This window comes from Nymphaea colorata, chromosome 9, assembly GCF_008831285.2.
Source record: "Nymphaea colorata isolate Beijing-Zhang1983 chromosome 9, ASM883128v2, whole genome shotgun sequence".
Classification (NCBI taxonomy): domain Eukaryota; kingdom Viridiplantae; phylum Streptophyta; class Magnoliopsida; order Nymphaeales; family Nymphaeaceae; genus Nymphaea; species Nymphaea colorata.
Window position 1 is genome coordinate 23,376,021 of NC_045146.1, and position 19,045 is coordinate 23,395,065.

Sequence of the window (19,045 nt, forward strand, 5' to 3'; positions counted from 1 at the left end):
CATTTCATGTTTTTAGTTTTTAAACTTTTACTGTATGTTCATGAACTACTTTTTTATTCTCTACTTGTTAGGGTCATTCAATCTGCTTTCTTTTGGAAACTAGCAATCCATTCCCTTGTCAAGAAGTTTAACAAATTGGAAGCCAATAACCATCAAGGGAAAAACAAAGATCACAACAGCGGACAACTGGTGTAAAAGAATATCTGGTGACCTTGAGGCAATTTTTCTTTTTGAGTCAGGACAGGCTATAGATGAAACAAAGATGTTAAGCAAGTTGACAGACTAAGATCACGACTAAGAATCTATCCAAGTGGGTTGGTTTAAAGCTTACAAGCAGAAGGGCTACAGTTTATTTCCTGCAGAATGTTTCCTTTCCGCTGCAAGACCAAAGAACAGGGGGAGAGAGAGCGGGAGGTATTGAACAAACGGTAAATAAATGATGCCTTAAGAAAATTACAATATCCCAGCAATTTTGTTTAGCTACTTTCGTAACTCTTTACGTATAGCAGTTGCACCTTATACATGGTGCAAAAAGAATAAGGATGAAAATCTACTTGAATGTTCCATGAACCATTTATAAATTGATATTTTGGTGGCATTCTGCTGAGCGAGAGACCAGCTTCCGGTGGCTGCTTATTAAATGGAGCAGCAAACTGAGAAACAATAATCAGACTGATGTCATCTTGGGCTAGTGTCATGTTTGTAGTAAACCTGGAACCCAGATACGAGCCTTATCGTATGCGATAAGCAGTCAAGGCAAACCAGCCACCAAGAGGAAGGCCATTGTAGCTTTCAGCTCGCCAAGATTCTCTGCACCGAATTCATCCATGAACGATATGCTTTGTTAAGACCAACCAATGAAGGAAAGGACATAATGGGAAGTCTACGTAGCTTTTAGCTCGCCAAGATTTTTGTTGATGAGTTCAGCAGAGAATAACATGCTTTGAGGGGAAGTCAATCGCCGGAATGCAGCTAAAAACCGGACCTGAGACATGCTTTAATTCATTAGCTACCAAGCGAACAAGTCTTCTCTGTGTGTGGGGGTGTTTGGGTGGGTGGTGGGGTTGTGTTTTTGCTCAGGATAAACTAAGATGTTTGAGGGTTATATTACCCATTGGAATACGGACAGTGCCCACCAACAGCCTGGTAGACCAAATCCTTTGTTGACAGTAAGCTGTTCAAGGAAGCATGCAGATTACATCAACTCACTATCCAACATATTTTTCTTGCTTTGAAGCCCGTGCCATCATGACACTATGAAAATACTAATTTCAAGTCCTTGAGTTATAAGAAGGCAGAAGGCATACCAATAGTAGGACACCTAGACAAAAGCAACTGATCATCGACAAGCTCAGGAACGCAAGATCCCTCCCAGCCTATACAAGAAAAAAAAAGAGGAAAATGTTCGGATTAAGAGCTGTACAAAAATTATGTCTACATTAAAACAGATCGTTCACTACAAGACCATAGACAATGAAAATAAGAATCAAGACAAAGAATGATAAAATGGGAGTTGAAAGTCTCAAATTTTTGCTTCCTACTTGTACCACCATGCAGCCTCACCTTAGAGAACAAGGAAAGGATAGTCAAAATAGAAATAGCTATTTCTTAATCATCAATTCATCAATCGTATTTCATATGAAAATTTGGGAGCATGAACTCTAGATGCTTTTTGATGGTTCAATCCATCCATTGCTACAAATAGTTTTCTTCTGCAATCTAAAACACGTGTGATATATTGGATAAGATGATATGGTCTCATCTATACACAACTGTAGCTAGCTTTCATCTCATATGTGCACCCGGACATGCATAAACAGGCATCCCTGGCTTGATGTGATGCCACCAGTATCAGCCCAAAGTTGCTGGCATGACTATCTATATGGACAGTCACACAGTGTATCAACCCATTACTACCACGATACGACATGTCATCCCAAATTAATGCAACTGCCCAATACCAGGTGATTTCTCATGAACTAACAAACTTTTAAAAAATGACAATAAAAAGTCAAACTTTGGACTCAACCTACTTTGGTGCAAACAAGTCTTCCAGTTTAGAAATAATTCAGCACCGGGCCGTATGGAACTAATGGTATTGGCTAGAATGGGATGAGGTAACGATGGAATGTTTTCCTCACAAAATTGCTCAAATTTCCATCATTGGTGAAATCAGTAGAGCAAAGTTCAACCTAACGTATTGAAGCTGTTGAATTATCAGTTTATAGTGAGTATCTTAGTGATCACAAAGGTTGTCAAAGTTAAAAACTCACTGCTTACATGAATAAGCATATGCAAGGTGTGAAGTATTTAGCTGCAATTCTTCCCCATTCATTTAGGCATTTTTCCGTTACAGCATGGAATACCAGATCTTTGGACTACGATTGCCTAGATACCTCTGCTTTACACTTTATCACCACACAGAATCATCCTAAAAGCTTCCACATATTCAAAGGAAATATTGCACTTCAATATATCCTTGCATTGTAGACATAATGCAAGAATGATTGCCTTAGAAGCACAATACCATATTTATGAGTTATGACTTATTTGAAACAGAAGATACAACGACTAATAAATGAAATGATGCCCATCTACAAATAAAGCATTTTAGTCCAAAAAGTAAATGGTTTCGTGTTGGCTCTAGTTGACATTCTTACCAGTAAGGTTCCTTCAAGGCTAAGTGTTGGTGGTGTAATCAGTATAGCGACAGAGTAAGGCAAAAGAACAGTTCTCATCTGCAAGCAAAAGTGCAGGAAAATATATAAGAATATCAGCTACCAAAACAATGAGCAAACTACAAGAAGTGAAAAGGAGAAAAGAAAGAATCAGCTGTAACTATTGTAAGCACCCCTAGATTTTCACCCACGTGAGTGCTACAGAAAATTAAAATGGATGCCATAGAATAGTGGAACATAGATGGACGGTCAGCCATATTTGAACTGCAGCAGCAGGTCAATAATCTCAATATATTGCAGATTATTCCCCACAACTATGATGATCTTTTTCATTTCAAGGTCTAGCAGAACAATAAACATTTGCTGTTCATGATTTTGCATTGGCTCCTTATAAAAACTGAATAAATTCAGGGAATACTCCTACTAGTCCTACTTCAGCCAATTTTGCATGAAAGCATTTAATGAACCAGATGATTCAAAAAATATTGAGGCTATGTTTCAATTGTGGGCTGAGAATCCTAATTCTTTTACTTGTTTGGGCATCACTTGCAATTTAATGGATTTCCGCAACCTAAAGAGATGCACCAAATGGCCAACAATGTGACAAGAAGATAAGATAGAAGTAAGATTTCTTTTTTCAAAATATTCTCTCTTCAGCCAACAATTTACATAAGACAGAAGTAGTGACAATTGACAAGGACTTTTTACCAAGGTATTTTATCTTTAGGCCGAGAATTTACATCTAGTCGATCATTATCCAATAAGCTTTTTATGCAAGCAACCAGATCACTAAATTGATGGAAAGCAAATAAGAAAACATTTGAAGGAAGAGTGCAAATGATGTAACAATTTTAATATCATGAGAATGTACCTCACTGCTGACACCAAGATCACTTGTGAAAATATAAGGAAAGAGCCATGGAACCACTGTGCCGATAGTTGCCAATATACATCCAGCAATAATCCCAATGGTCACAAGGGACTGCAGCAGCATTCTTGCCTGGGTTGAACAAGGAACATTTTAGTATATCTATCAACACAACACGGAGGATGAATATGAAGTTTCAAAACAGCAGAAAAATTCATACAGATGCAATAGAAGATTTTTTGTAGGATCATGAAGAATGCTTATCTATTTTAGTAATAAATCAAATCCAAGAAATGAAAAAGAGACCAAGAAATGCATGATCTACTTCCATTACAAAGAGATTTTACCACCATTGCCTATCTATTGCATTATCAACTTTTTCCTTTTCTTGAGAAAGAACATTGTACTATATTTTAGTAATAAATCAAATCCATGGGACAGATTCAAGATATCATTCTCAGTCATGTCCACAATTCATAATATCCTGACGTCAACAGAATCAGATTTCAAGAAAGAACATAACAGCACATAGGCAGAAACAGAGACCTTCTCTAAATTCCTTTTCGCACCATATATCAACTCTGGCATAAATGACTGTGCTGTCTGAGAGAGAGGCTCGCCCCATACACCACACATGCTGTACACTCCAATCATAACCTTGAAATGAAGAGGAAAGAAAGCCTTAGACTCATAAAAATTTTATCCAGGGAAAACGGCTCACTATAGAAAAAATGCTCAAGTAAAAGAGAAGAAAAGGAAACATATTTGAGATACTAAACTGAGTCTCAATAAAAACCTGATGTGCAGCAAGAGTAATTGTCCCCATTGACGTAGCAAAATAAGTAAGAAATGAATAAAATGCCACCTGAAAATGGTATGATACATTAGAAAGTACAGAAATGAAAAAAAATACTCAAAATGCAATTAAGATGAAAAAATTAATAACCAGAATACCTTGGAAAACATAGTTATGAATACAGGAGCTGCAAGCTCAACTATTTGCAAAAGTTCACTTGGTGATGGAATTGACAGCCGGAAAGCACTGAAACCAGACTTGTTTAAAGAGTCAATCATCAAAACTGCTCCAATAAACTGCAAACATCATTTCCAAGTTAGGTTATGGTGTAACGCATGAATCCTATGATGACTTCATAATGTTCAAAAGAAATATGCATAGATGGAACATTAACATCTGCAATGTAACTAAGTAGAGGATCTAGACACTAATGTAATGTTCACATACTTGCGAAACCATTGTGGCCCATGCAGCACCAGCAATTCCATAATGCCAGAAACTGCACAATATAATATCTCCAAACCCATTCACTAAACTAGCAATAATCAAGACCTTCAATGGACCAAAAGAATCTTTCATTGCCAAACTGCAAACAGATACAACAAGTCTCAGACATTGTAAGGGATGATCCCAGATTTGCGTGTACCACATTGGTAAAGGAAATAGAAAGCATCAAAATGATAGGTTCCAGACAATTCCATTACAGAAATTTATTGTATTTCAAGCAAGACACACAACATGGAACCTTTCTTATCAGGCAATAACGCCTTACCTATGAGTTTGCACATGCACATTCATGTCTGCTGTATGCCATGCTATGTGGTTCAATTGGGTCAAGTACTAGAATCCAAACAAAAGAAACAAGACAATCTTATTACAGAATTTACGAGCTACAAATGCATACAACATGCGGGTGAATTGTGATGATGAACCCTCTAAGCTAGAAAAACCACGTTAAGCCCTGCCGACCAACCCTTGTGGAAGCAACACTATGGAAAACGTCAAGCTACGGAATGACAATGTTGATACTTGACCCAATTCCAGGGTGTTCAGCTTGACAACAATCACAGTTCCCTCTTACCACTTATTCATCACTAACTCTACCACTTGTTAAGGTATTCTGTTTGACATATTGAACAATGGTTCTGGACAATGGTTGTCCAGAAATGAATGAACACCATATTCAAACAAGTAGTAAGCCGGATGTGCTCAAAATGGCTCTGGTATGAAATTGTCCTCCAATTGACTCTAAAAAAAGAGAACAAAAAATAGAAATCCCCAATTCATTAGTTCTGACTTGACTCTACCCTTCCCCCTTCCTTTTCCTCTCTCTCTCTCTCTCTCTCTCTGCGGACACCAGCCTTCTTGAGTCCAAACAGACAGTATATTGATAGAATGATTTTTATGCTTTAGTATCTTACGAATCTAGTAATATATTGTTTACCATGGTATGTGACAAATTGCTTTCATTTTTGTTGAATCGTTGATAGAAAGGTAGCTTGTTGTTTATGAATAGTTAATTTTGTCGTTTGTTGGCAATTTGGGTGTGTGTATGTACCCTACCTACACCTGGACCCTGCATTTGTGTCGAACAAATATCACAGAGCTGCAATGTTTAGTTTTATTTTCCACGAAAACACTTTTCTGTTCTTAAAATTCTTTGTCAATCTCTCAATACATGAGATCAGATGGGTCATCTGTTTCTCTTGCTGAGGCGCTCCCAGTCTCATGTTCCCTAAGGTTTAACAATTGTACAAGCCAAAGAAGCTTTTGGATTTGTTAGATCAATTTAACGTAAGGTTTTATTTGTTCTCCCTTGTAATATCTTATGTTATCTTCCCATTCATACCTATCCGCTTCTTCCCCATATTCTTTCTTTAACCCCCATGGCATGTCTTTCTGAATAGCTCCTTTTCTACTTATGTTTATTCCATATAGCAATTTTTCTTGTTTCGTTTCATTTTTCCAATAAGTTCAGTATATTTAAAGATAAATAATCCACTTTCCCAAAGTTTTGCCAGGGTGGTTTCCATTATAACCTAAGGGAAGTAAACTTATTTATCTAAACAATAAACAGAAGCACATCCAAACAAGGCCTAAGAAATGCAACATAAACATTCCTTCTATGATTCTATCTATTTTATGGAATTTCCTTTATCTTTCTGCCCATCCGTTCAATTGGATATAATCCAGCTATTTGTGTTTGTTACATATTTAAATTAAAATATTAGCTTCACATTAGCGACTTTCTATTGCCATCTTACTCTATCCTTTCATTCTGCTTTCATTTTCTTGTCTGAATGCAGATCTGGAGCTTCAATTCATGTGTTACTTGGATGATTAAGAAGAATGAAAGGCAATTCAATAAAAGGAATTTCCATTTGGTGTATTAGGCACAAGATAAAGTGGAATTAAAACCATCGTCATAGACTACCAAAAGTCTAACATATGAATATGAATGAGCAGTTTCAAAATGTCTGCAAATGCATTAAATCAACCACAAACTAAAGAATAAATCTAACTATTTGTTTAATCTAGAAACAGAAAAGGAATGGCCAAAGCTGAAATCAATCAATGTCATAAAGGAGACTGAACTAAGAAATGTACACTGTAAGAACCGTGAAGAAAGTGTTTACCTTGCACTTTGAGCAACCATACCCACAAGAACTGCAGGCCATGCCAAGCCCCGAATCTAGGTGGAAAGCAGCAGACAAGTTTTACTTTAACCAACATTAAATGACAAGGTTGAAAAAAGAATAACAAAATCATGAATCTTTGAAGTAGATCACAGAGTAACAAATTATATGGAAGGAAAACCAAAGAGCCAAAATTCCTGTGTAATTTCCTTACATGCTTAGATAGTCAAAAGCACTAACCATGATATGGTTAAGAAGGTCACTAGAATCTGGCCCCTTGGAAGGACTAGCCAGCCTAGCAAGGACCCAAAATAAGTCTAAAGCATTAATATGAAATAACCGAAAGCAATTGAAAGAAAACCCATATGATTATACTAATTACAACCACACATTTTCTTATTCTTTTAAATGTCAAAAACGCAAAAAGTGAAGAAAAACTTGCCCCCCACTTATGGTCACCTACGCTTCTAGGCGACTCTAAAGTGCTTAGAAAGCGGAAGTCAGGGTCTTCTCTACAATTACAGATGAAAGTTGTATCTCAAAGGCCCAAAGAGTAGGGGCAGAAGTTAGAAACAAAGAACTTTAAAATTTCAAGGAAAAGCTTAAAAATTCCTTAGAGCAATCCTGACTTGATGAGAAAAATAATTATGACCTATTAAGGAAAGAAGACTTGAACAAGGTGCTTCAGTGCATGTCTTAAAGCCAAAGAGATATTCTTTCGTTATGACTTTATGTTCATAATGAGAAATAAATCATAATTCAGACACTTAAATGGATATAATTTTCAGAACTCCAATGTGTATGAACCTGAATGTATGAGCTCGCAGCAGGCACTATATGTACATTCTTGGGTCCAATAAAAGCTGCAGCATGACACAAAAGGAACACCCTGTTACAATGACAACTCTGATGCAATATGAGAAAAATGTGAAGCACAAGTTACTGTAGCTTATGCTGGTATTTCCAAATAAATTAACCATTACGTTTAGGACATTTAGCTGCACTCAAGAAGTTGGTAACATATGTGAAATATCAAAAGTCAACAGTAGGTTAAATCATTGATATCTGGTAACATGCATGACCATAGCAAACAGAAGTTGCTGTGCAAGTAAGTGAATCAACACCATGAGTAAAAGTAGAATTTACATAGTCAAACACACAGATTCACACTTCTGCCTAATTTTCACTATGCATATTAAAATGTTTGCCACCCATTTTTTCATATATATCCCAGTATAACCAATTCTAAACACCTAATTATAGGACCTTAGATAATTGCATGTAGAATGTAATTAATTTTACCATATCTAGAATGAAATGTTTCCAGCATATGCACCTCTATGTACAATGGTGCATGTGGAAGCACTTAAAGGGATGTGCATGTACTTGTGCAAGCTACCAAGCCTAAACTGACAATGAATTTAGAGTTTTCAATCCATCAGTACGTTTTAGTAGAACAAAATTATAGTCTATGTAGTATGACCACTTTAAAACGCTTTACATAACCATGGTGAAATAACCATAACCATTAATTTTCATATTTGTGCAATGATGAATTCACCGTATCCAACCATCAAGACTTTTATACTCAATTTAGAGGCAGATATAAGAATGTGAGAACCATTACCTCATGCTACTAATAGAGAAGATATAGGAAAATAGACACGTCATTGGATGACAAAGAAGGTATATAGGTTCCGAGATAAGCATGAGGATACATGTATACAGCCATATCAATCTACTAAATCAGGTATAATATTTCTATGAGAACCAGATGGTTGCCAGGGAAAAGGAACAAAAAATAGAAGAGAACCAAAATCTACTTCTAAAGAAAAGAAACTAGTTAATTTCCAGTAATCCATGAAAAGATATAACTAAAGAAGAAAATGATACCACCATAAGCTAATTATTAGAACTAGAATTCTACAAATCACCATACCACTTAATATCTGGTTGCCGAACAATTTCATAACAAAAAGCATCCCAAAACCGCACACTAAGGCAATAAAAAGTAGCATTGATATGTGTTCTTGAGCTTCCTCTCTATCCTGTAATTATCAATTAGAAATTATTAAAGCAGAAGATCCAGAAAAAGTAAAGTAGAGAAAGAAACTCATCACGATACATACAGCTTCAGTTGTGAGGACAACAAAGAAGAAAAGTAAGATCTAATTGCCACTAGACAAGTTTGAGTCAACAATGGGATAAATAAATTAGAAATCTATAAAAGCACATAGGAAGAAAATATCAAATTGTTTCAAGCTGAAACTAAATTGGAAACTACCCAGGCCTGAAGGTGTTTCATATTCATTCATGTCATAATGTTCATGTCTTGGGAGATTAAAAACTTAAAGGAGTTCCCAGTTACTTGATCAGTCTGTATTTTTCTGTCTTGGTACCCCCTGTCGAAGCATTCTTTACTCTACCATCTTCTTGCCTAGCCCCGCTTTCAATTCATATTTCTTGAATGCTGCTAATGAATATACCAAAGTTCCATGAAATCCCTGCAGTATGAGGCTATATTTTCCAACAACAAACCATCCACATCCTTTTCATTTTGACCACCTTGGCCATCTTTGTATGGTAGGAGGTAGAATAATAATTATGGAGATGGGTTTAAAGTACTTAAAGGTTAAAAGCATCAACTAAGTCACCTAGGTACGGGTACGGGTTCAGGTACGGGTATGGGGAAGTTGGCATCAGTATGGCAATTTGAGAAAACCTGGGTATTTTATGATAAAAAAAGAATGTATGAACAAGATATCTATACACAAGTGCTATGTCACACGGATACGGCAGACTGGGTCGAGTACCGGTGTCGACACGCGGACACGGGGATCCCGACACGGCGATACGGCTGGATACGTTTTGGATCGGGTCTAGGTCAGACCCGATCCAAACCACTTGTATAACTGATTTTTTAACCCGCGTTTTGTTTTACGCACTAACATCTACCCTCGACGCTCGACCTTCGTTTACCCTCCACGGCTAACGCAGCAGGCTGGCAGCACAGTAAGCCAATGGCGGGCGACGGCGAGCTCCGGCGATCGACGGCGACTTCCGGTGGCGTCCGGCGGCAGCCAGCGACAGGCAGGTAGGTGTTTTGTCGATTATTTTCGATAATAGAAGTTAGGGTTTCAACTTTTATTTGGGGATTTTTTACATTGGGTATTAAAATCTGATTTGGGGATGTTTTGGTTTGAAGATTGGACGGTTTAGAATCATATTCTTCAATGCTATGTGCGATGTTTTCTTGTTTTTGTTTGATTTTGGGATTTGGGGATTTTGCCGTTTTGGGTGTATAACCGATTTGGGGATTTTGCCTTAGCTGTTGTTCATGATGCTAGACAATGATGAATACGTGATATCTAGATGACATTAACATATAATTTACCATTCGTGAATGTTCCTGTTCACTGTTCACTAATCTATTCACTTCAGCCTTCGCTATTGTTCATGTTTCTTTTAGTTTTAGGCTTTAACGAACTGCTTCTGTTCCTGTTCACCTATGTCACACGGATACGGCAGACTGGGTCGAGTACCGGTGTCGACACGCGGACACGGGGATCCCGACACGGCGATACGGCTGGATACGTTTTGGATCGGGTCTAGGTCAGACCCGATCCAAACCACTTGTATAACTGATTTTTTAACCCGCGTTTTGTTTTACGCACTAACATCTACCCTCGACGCTCGACCTTCGTTTACCCTCCACGGCTAACGCAGCAGGCTGGCAGCACAGTAAGCCAATGGCGGGCGACGGCGAGCTCCGGCGATCGACGGCGACTTCCGGTGGCGTCCGGCGGCAGCCAGCGACAGGCAGGTAGGTGTTTTGTCGATTATTTTCGATAATAGAAGTTAGGGTTTCAACTTTTATTTGGGGATTTTTTACATTGGGTATTAAAATCTGATTTGGGGATGTTTTGGTTTGAAGATTGGACGGTTTAGAATCATATTCTTCAATGCTATGTGCGATGTTTTCTTGTTTTTGTTTGATTTTGGGATTTGGGGATTTTGCCGTTTTGGGTGTATAACCGATTTGGGGATTTTGCCTTAGCTGTTGTTCATGATGCTAGACAATGATGAATACGTGATATCTAGATGACATTAACATATAATTTACCATTCGTGAATGTTCCTGTTCACTGTTCACTAATCTATTCACTTCAGCCTTCGCTATTGTTCATGTTTCTTTTAGTTTTAGGCTTTAACGAACTGCTTCTGTTCCTGTTCACTATTCAGTCTGGCAGTACTATCATTTACAATTCTTGGATGTTCCTGTTCACTATTCAGCCTTCGTTCTGCTTCTGAATATCTGAAGTTTTGTGACTGCAGTGCATGTTTATACTTTGTCATTTGTTGTATTGTTTTATTTCATAAATTTTATGTTCATTATACGTTTTTTCCGTTTTTTTATTATGTTTAATCTAGTATGGCGAGCAAAGGAAAAACAGTGTCTCAGTCTCAAGACTCTCAACCTACAAGTTGTGGTTCTGGATCAGCTACACCTCAGCCACCATTATGGTCATACGTGAATCTAATGGGGAAACCTCCTGGAGGCGGTGGAAATGCTTTTTTTAGGTGTAATTTTTGTGAAGGACAGTTCAATGGATCATATACAAGAGTGAAAGCACATCTATTAAAAATCAGTCAAAAAGGAATTCAACCATGTAAGAAAATCACTAACGAGACTTTGGCTCAGTTGAAGAAAGAACAAAAAGCCTTTGAGAATAAGAAAAGCACATCATCTGGATCTGGTTTCATTGACATTGCTTCAATTTTACATGATGATATTCAGAATCCTACCAAAAAAAGAAAAGTTGTTGATGTTCATCAGAAATCAATTAAGGATTCATTTAGTTTACAAGGACGGCGAGAATTAGATCTAAAAGTGGCGACATTTTTCTATGCTAATTGCATACCATTTAATGTAGCTAGAAGTCCATATTGGAGAGACTTAGTTACATCTATTGCAAATTCTAACTTGACTGGGTATGTTCCCCCTAGTTCTGAAAGGCTTCGCACTGTACTACTAGAACAACAGATGACTCGAGTGAACAAATTGTTAGAGTCTCAAAAGTTCACTTGGGATCAACACGGAGTTTCTATTGTTTCTGATGGCTGGACAGATTTGCAACGACGCCCTCTTATTAATTTCATTGCAACTTCAGCAAATGGACCAATTTTCTTGAAAGCAATAGATGCATCTGGTGAATACAAAAGTGCTGAGTATCTGAAAGGATTGTTTATGGAAATAATTGAAGAAGTGGGGAAAGAAAACGTTGTTCAGCTAATTACAGACAATGCACCTGTATGTAGAGCAGCTGGTATTGCGATAGAAAAGGAGTACCCTCATATCTTTTGGACTTCTTGTGCAGTTCATAGTTTAAATTTGGCTCTAAAGAGTATATGCAATCCACCAAGTAAAGAGCAAGATCCTCATGCTTATGAATTATGTTCGTGGATTGAAGACTTGGAAAAGGATGTGAGGAACATCAGAAATTTCATAGTAAATCATCAACATGCACTTTCCATTTATAACAAGCATTCTGATCTAAAATTATTAAGAGTTGCAGAGACACGTTTTGCATCTCTAATTGTTATGGTCAAAAGGATAAAAAGGGTGAAAAGTGCATTGATCAGTATGGTGACTGATGATGATTGGAGTTTCTACCGTGCTGATGATGATGACAAAGCTCAAGCAATCAAAGGAATGATTCTTGAAGACAAGTGGTGGGATCAAATCTTTTATTTTCTTGCATTCACAGAGCCGATCTGGGAGATGTTGAGAGTTCTTGATTGTGATAATTCAACGTTGCACTGTGTGTATGAGATGTGGGACACTATGATTGAAAAAATCCAAGAGGTTATTTTTAAGCATGAAAAAAAAAGTATTGCACTTGAAGATTCAGCATTTTTTGATCATGTGCATAGAATATTGATTGCAAGATGGGATAAAAGTAGCAATCCTCTTCAATGCATGGCACATACATTAAATCCTAAATATTATGGAAAAAAGTGGCTTACAGGGGGTGTTGGAAGAACCCCACCACATCTGGATCTAGAATTATCAACAAACAGAGTAGCATGTATTAATAGGATTTTCATTGATGTACATCAAAATCGCCGAGCTAATGATGAGTTTGAAAGGTTTTCTACTGGAATTGGAGAAGATGTAGGTGCAACTGTAGACAAAGATAATTATCCATCTTTATCTTGGTGGATTAAACATGGAACTGCTTATCCTACTCTTCAATACCTTGCTTTCAGATTGCTAGTTCAACCTGCTACATCTTCATGCAGTGAGAGAAATTGGAGTACATATTCACAAATCCACACTATAAAACGAAATAATCTCACAAGCAAACGTGCAGAAAATCTGGTTTATGTGCATTCTAACCTTCGGCTTCTATCACGGAACAAAGAAGAATATAGGTAAATTAAGTATATGATTTATTGATTTAGATGTTTCTCTTCTTATTCGCTAACATCATAATAATTACAATTTTTTTGTCTTGTAGGGAAGGAGAAACTAAATATTGGGACGTGAATGTTGACGACTTTAACTTAGAACAAGAGAATGAACTTGAAGTTGTTAATTCAAGATTCGAAGAACCTTGTATTCCCTCAACATCTTCTATTGTGGAAGAAGAGGAGATTGGGGAGAACGATGATTTGGGCATTGATGATGACTAGAATGATGATGAACAATGTTTTGTGATGATTGATGAATAATGTTTTGTAACTTTCTTTGAGACTTTCTTCCTTATGTCTTAGTAGTTATCACTTTTGAGATTGGTGATGAACAATGTTTTGTTTGAGACTTTCTTTATTATCATTTTTAATTTTTTTGAATATAATATTCGCCGTATCCGCGTATCCTAAAATTTTGAAAATGTCGTGTCCCCGTACCCGTACCCGTATCCATAGGATACCCGTACCCGTATCCGTGTGACATAGCTGTTCACTATTCAGTCTGGCAGTACTATCATTTACAATTCTTGGATGTTCCTGTTCACTATTCAGCCTTCGTTCTGCTTCTGAATATCTGAAGTTTTGTGACTGCAGTGCATGTTTATACTTTGTCATTTGTTGTATTGTTTTATTTCATAAATTTTATGTTCATTATACGTTTTTTCCGTTTTTTATTATGTTTAATCTAGTATGGCGAGCAAAGGAAAAACAGTGTCTCAGTCTCAAGACTCTCAACCTACAAGTTGTGGTTCTGGATCAGCTACACCTCAGCCACCATTATGGTCATACGTGAATCTAATGGGGAAACCTCCTGGAGGCGGTGGAAATGCTTTTTTTAGGTGTAATTTTTGTGAAGGACAGTTCAATGGATCATATACAAGAGTGAAAGCACATCTATTAAAAATCAGTCAAAAAGGAATTCAACCATGTAAGAAAATCACTAACGAGACTTTGGCTCAGTTGAAGAAAGAACAAAAAGCCTTTGAGAATAAGAAAAGCACATCATCTGGATCTGGTTTCATTGACATTGCTTCAATTTTACATGATGATATTCAGAATCCTACCAAAAAAAGAAAAGTTGTTGATGTTCATCAGAAATCAATTAAGGATTCATTTAGTTTACAAGGACGGCGAGAATTAGATCTAAAAGTGGCGACATTTTTCTATGCTAATTGCATACCATTTAATGTAGCTAGAAGTCCATATTGGAGAGACTTAGTTACATCTATTGCAAATTCTAACTTGACTGGGTATGTTCCCCCTAGTTCTGAAAGGCTTCGCACTGTACTACTAGAACAACAGATGACTCGAGTGAACAAATTGTTAGAGTCTCAAAAGTTCACTTGGGATCAACACGGAGTTTCTATTGTTTCTGATGGCTGGACAGATTTGCAACGACGCCCTCTTATTAATTTCATTGCAACTTCAGCAAATGGACCAATTTTCTTGAAAGCAATAGATGCATCTGGTGAATACAAAAGTGCTGAGTATCTGAAAGGATTGTTTATGGAAATAATTGAAGAAGTGGGGAAAGAAAACGTTGTTCAGCTAATTACAGACAATGCACCTGTATGTAGAGCAGCTGGTATTGCGATAGAAAAGGAGTACCCTCATATCTTTTGGACTTCTTGTGCAGTTCATAGTTTAAATTTGGCTCTAAAGAGTATATGCAATCCACCAAGTAAAGAGCAAGATCCTCATGCTTATGAATTATGTTCGTGGATTGAAGACTTGGAAAAGGATGTGAGGAACATCAGAAATTTCATAGTAAATCATCAACATGCACTTTCCATTTATAACAAGCATTCTGATCTAAAATTATTAAGAGTTGCAGAGACACGTTTTGCATCTCTAATTGTTATGGTCAAAAGGATAAAAAGGGTGAAAAGTGCATTGATCAGTATGGTGACTGATGATGATTGGAGTTTCTACCGTGCTGATGATGATGACAAAGCTCAAGCAATCAAAGGAATGATTCTTGAAGACAAGTGGTGGGATCAAATCTTTTATTTTCTTGCATTCACAGAGCCGATCTGGGAGATGTTGAGAGTTCTTGATTGTGATAATTCAACGTTGCACTGTGTGTATGAGATGTGGGACACTATGATTGAAAAAATCCAAGAGGTTATTTTTAAGCATGAAAAAAAAAGTATTGCACTTGAAGATTCAGCATTTTTTGATCATGTGCATAGAATATTGATTGCAAGATGGGATAAAAGTAGCAATCCTCTTCAATGCATGGCACATACATTAAATCCTAAATATTATGGAAAAAAGTGGCTTACAGGGGGTGTTGGAAGAACCCCACCACATCTGGATCTAGAATTATCAACAAACAGAGTAGCATGTATTAATAGGATTTTCATTGATGTACATCAAAATCGCCGAGCTAATGATGAGTTTGAAAGGTTTTCTACTGGAATTGGAGAAGATGTAGGTGCAACTGTAGACAAAGATAATTATCCATCTTTATCTTGGTGGATTAAACATGGAACTGCTTATCCTACTCTTCAATACCTTGCTTTCAGATTGCTAGTTCAACCTGCTACATCTTCATGCAGTGAGAGAAATTGGAGTACATATTCACAAATCCACACTATAAAACGAAATAATCTCACAAGCAAACGTGCAGAAAATCTGGTTTATGTGCATTCTAACCTTCGGCTTCTATCACGGAACAAAGAAGAATATAGGTAAATTAAGTATATGATTTATTGATTTAGATGTTTCTCTTCTTATTCGCTAACATCATAATAATTACAATTTTTTTGTCTTGTAGGGAAGGAGAAACTAAATATTGGGACGTGAATGTTGACGACTTTAACTTAGAACAAGAGAATGAACTTGAAGTTGTTAATTCAAGATTCGAAGAACCTTGTATTCCCTCAACATCTTCTATTGTGGAAGAAGAGGAGATTGGGGAGAACGATGATTTGGGCATTGATGATGACTAGAATGATGATGAACAATGTTTTGTGATGATTGATGAATAATGTTTTGTAACTTTCTTTGAGACTTTCTTCCTTATGTCTTAGTAGTTATCACTTTTGAGATTGGTGATGAACAATGTTTTGTTTGAGACTTTCTTTATTATCATTTTTAATTTTTTTGAATATAATATTCGCCGTATCCGCGTATCCTAAAATTTTGAAAATGTCGTGTCCCCGTACCCGTACCCGTATCCATAGGATACCCGTACCCGTATCCGTGTGACATAGCACAAGTGTATATGTATATATATACAAAATTCCACAAAAACACAAATTCAAAACAAAATTCATACTCAATACACAATGCTTAAAACTGAAAACAAAAGGAAATTGTGGTTTGGACCGGTTTCGACCTGAAAACGATCACTGCCATACCCATGTACCAGTACCGTACTAGCGCAAAATCGCTGTACCAATGTGACTTGGACTCTTGGAGTATCAAGAAGGTTTTACTGCTGGAAAACAACAATACATTACATACTTTTCATACAGAAGTATACACATAATGGTTTCAAGCATGGATCTCAATATCATGGAGAATTGGTAACCAAGAACTCATTGCCTACAGTCCTCAAGGAGTAGTAATAGACTAATTGTCACAGATGTGAAGAAACAAATAACTATTGCCTTCATGCTTCCAGCACCAGGATCTAAATATGTGACAGTAAGTAATGGTGATGTGTCTCAGATGAAAAGTAGTGGACACTTCAGAGAAAATCACTTACTGTAGAATTAGGAACTAATTAGTTATAAAGAGGCAACTTCATGACAAAGGAACTGACATTTAAATGAGCGATAGCTTTTGCAAAAAATCATGAAGTTGGAGATTTGATTGAGCTGTCCGCTATCATTCTCACACTAAGTATAGAAGCAATAACATCATTGAGAATACTGTCGAAGCTGGAGTGCGTTTCAGACCCCTAACATTTGGCCTGTTGGCTATCTACAGAAGGGTTCATGAACATATAAAAGTGCATGGAAGTCTTCCAGCAATTTACACAAGTGAACCAACCTAAGCACAAAGAGAAAGGGTTTGACCAACGTATGACAGGCTGTCAAACTCTATCAGAGAATGTCCTTCAGGTCATGGCCACAGGAGGATATAGGTATTGGAGTTGCTAAGAATTCAGGCTGACACTCTTCTGCAAAGACAAGCCTGGTTCAAGAACCTGTTTAATCTTCTGAGAATATTGTTGTGGCGTTTGAAAACACATGCAGCTTGATGTTTCTGGCTAAAGAGTCTTGAATCTTCCGTTATATATCAAGAACAAAGGCATTTGAACATGTATCCAGCTTGACATTTGAATCTCGGATATAACTAAATGGCATGATCTTTACATAGTTTTAGCTTCTTGCGTTAGGTTAGGTCAGTCCTTCTATAAGAATGAGATTAAATGAAAGTAGACAGAAATCGTAGTAAAATGCATGTGAATGGACCTTTCTTGCAAGAGAAGTAGCAACCAGGTTGGAGGTAGCGATTGACAGGAACATGAATACGAAGCTCATGTAATCACAAACAACCGTTCCCGGCCCTGTTCATTCAACACCAGTGCGAAGTCCATGAAAGGGACGAGAATGAATCGATGAGTTCTATTGTTAGCAATCCGCTCATCCGTTTTCTGTGTTTCAACAAATTCAACAAAACTAACGGAGAGAAAGGACACCAACCTAAAGCCGCGAGCTCCACCGCACTGCTCTGCCCGACGACTGCCGTGTCGATGAGACTCATCATCGGGCTGCATAGCCAGAGGCCGGTCGCCGGAGCAGCAAACATTGCGATATCCTTCACCTGCTGCCAGATACCACCCTGCAGATTCCCCCCCAAACTGATATGTCCCCCTTCAGCGCTCCCCACAATCTGCTCCTCCCTGGCCAAGACCGGCCCGTCCTCCCCAGAACCAATACTTTTAGGTCCATCGTCAAAAGGTCCGATCGTCGGTGAGGCGCAACAACGAATCCTGCGTCTCGAACGGGTCAGCGGCGAGTCAAGAGGAAAGGGCTTCAAAGAGCGGAAAGCAGCAGGGTGCCACCGAGAGCTGGTCAGGAAGAGGCAAGGCGGGTGGGAACCCCAGGTGGCTCTTGCCGCCATGCCGAAGAAGAGCAAGGTCTCAGACTCTCAGGAGTGGGGATCCTGCAAGAAGGGATTGCACAATGAGAGACCAAGAGCGAGCGAGAGAGAGAGACCAGATGGTTCGGTCGAAATTCCACCAATGGTCCTCGTTAAACCACGTAAGAATACATGCTCGAAACGTTCCATCGAGAAAAGGATAGATTAAGATTCCTACCTATTAACCCGTCCCTAGAGATTGGAACACCCATGATGACGGGAGAGTGTGAGAGAGAAAGAGGGAGGGGAAACCGAGAAGGGCTGTTCAATCTTCTTCATCTTTCCCGCCTAGCAGGCCACCGGCTTTTGGTGGGACCGTCACTACGGGAGTCTCGACAAGCGGGTGCTACGTCACCATGTTCCAACGGTCGGCTGCAGGACGTTCACTCTGGCCAAATTAACACGTGATCTCGTCCGCTTCGGTCACATCACTTTCATGCTACGCTGGGCGTGAAGTGTAAACGGGTTTCATTTTTTTTTTTTGGCATTCATTGAA

The 19,045-nt window shown here is 37.9% G+C and overlaps 3 protein-coding genes across 6 annotated transcripts; 2 read left to right on the top strand and 1 right to left on the bottom strand.

Moving 5' to 3' along the window:
• Positions 1 to 417: 417 nt before the first annotated feature.
• LOC116260165 (protein DETOXIFICATION 46, chloroplastic-like) lies at positions 418 to 18,834 on the bottom strand. Of its 2 annotated transcripts, XM_031638290.2 has the most exons (15): positions 18,728 to 18,834; positions 18,111 to 18,573; positions 17,880 to 17,974; positions 8,918 to 9,026; positions 7,786 to 7,841; positions 6,979 to 7,034; positions 4,790 to 4,928; positions 4,501 to 4,638; positions 4,343 to 4,411; positions 4,093 to 4,203; positions 3,550 to 3,678; positions 2,661 to 2,738; positions 1,308 to 1,376; positions 1,112 to 1,174; positions 418 to 985 (listed from the first exon to the last, which is right to left on the bottom strand). In XM_031638290.2, the coding sequence occupies exons 2-15, from the start codon at positions 18,529 to 18,531 to the stop codon at positions 884 to 886; spliced, it is 1,635 nt and encodes a 544-aa protein (XP_031494150.1). In that variant the 5' UTR covers positions 18,532 to 18,573; positions 18,728 to 18,834; the 3' UTR covers positions 418 to 883. The 2 variants fall into 2 exon arrangements, with proteins under 2 accessions (XP_031494150.1, XP_049935431.1); XM_050079474.1 differs by lacking the exon at positions 18,728 to 18,834 and having other exon boundaries at positions 18,111 to 18,677.
• On the top strand, positions 9,999 to 13,905 carry LOC126410361 (uncharacterized). Of its 3 annotated transcripts, none has more exons than XM_050079472.1 (3): positions 9,999 to 10,072; positions 11,410 to 13,413; positions 13,500 to 13,905. In XM_050079472.1, the coding sequence occupies exons 1-3, from the start codon at positions 9,999 to 10,001 to the stop codon at positions 13,672 to 13,674; spliced, it is 2,253 nt and encodes a 750-aa protein (XP_049935429.1). In that variant the 3' UTR covers positions 13,675 to 13,905. The 3 variants fall into 3 exon arrangements, 2 of the variants coding, with proteins under 2 accessions (XP_049935429.1, XP_049935428.1); XM_050079471.1 differs by lacking the exon at positions 9,999 to 10,072 and adding an exon at positions 10,484 to 10,801; XR_007574212.1 differs by lacking the exons at positions 9,999 to 10,072; positions 11,410 to 13,413 and adding an exon at positions 10,484 to 10,801 and having other exon boundaries at positions 13,500 to 13,635.
• Positions 14,126 to 16,789, top strand: LOC126410362 (uncharacterized). Its single transcript, XM_050079473.1, has 2 exons — positions 14,126 to 16,145; positions 16,232 to 16,789. Exons 1-2 carry the CDS (start codon positions 14,143 to 14,145, stop codon positions 16,404 to 16,406), a joined length of 2,178 nt encoding a protein of 725 aa, XP_049935430.1. The 5' UTR covers positions 14,126 to 14,142; the 3' UTR covers positions 16,407 to 16,789.
• Positions 18,835 to 19,045: the final 211 nt, after the last annotated feature.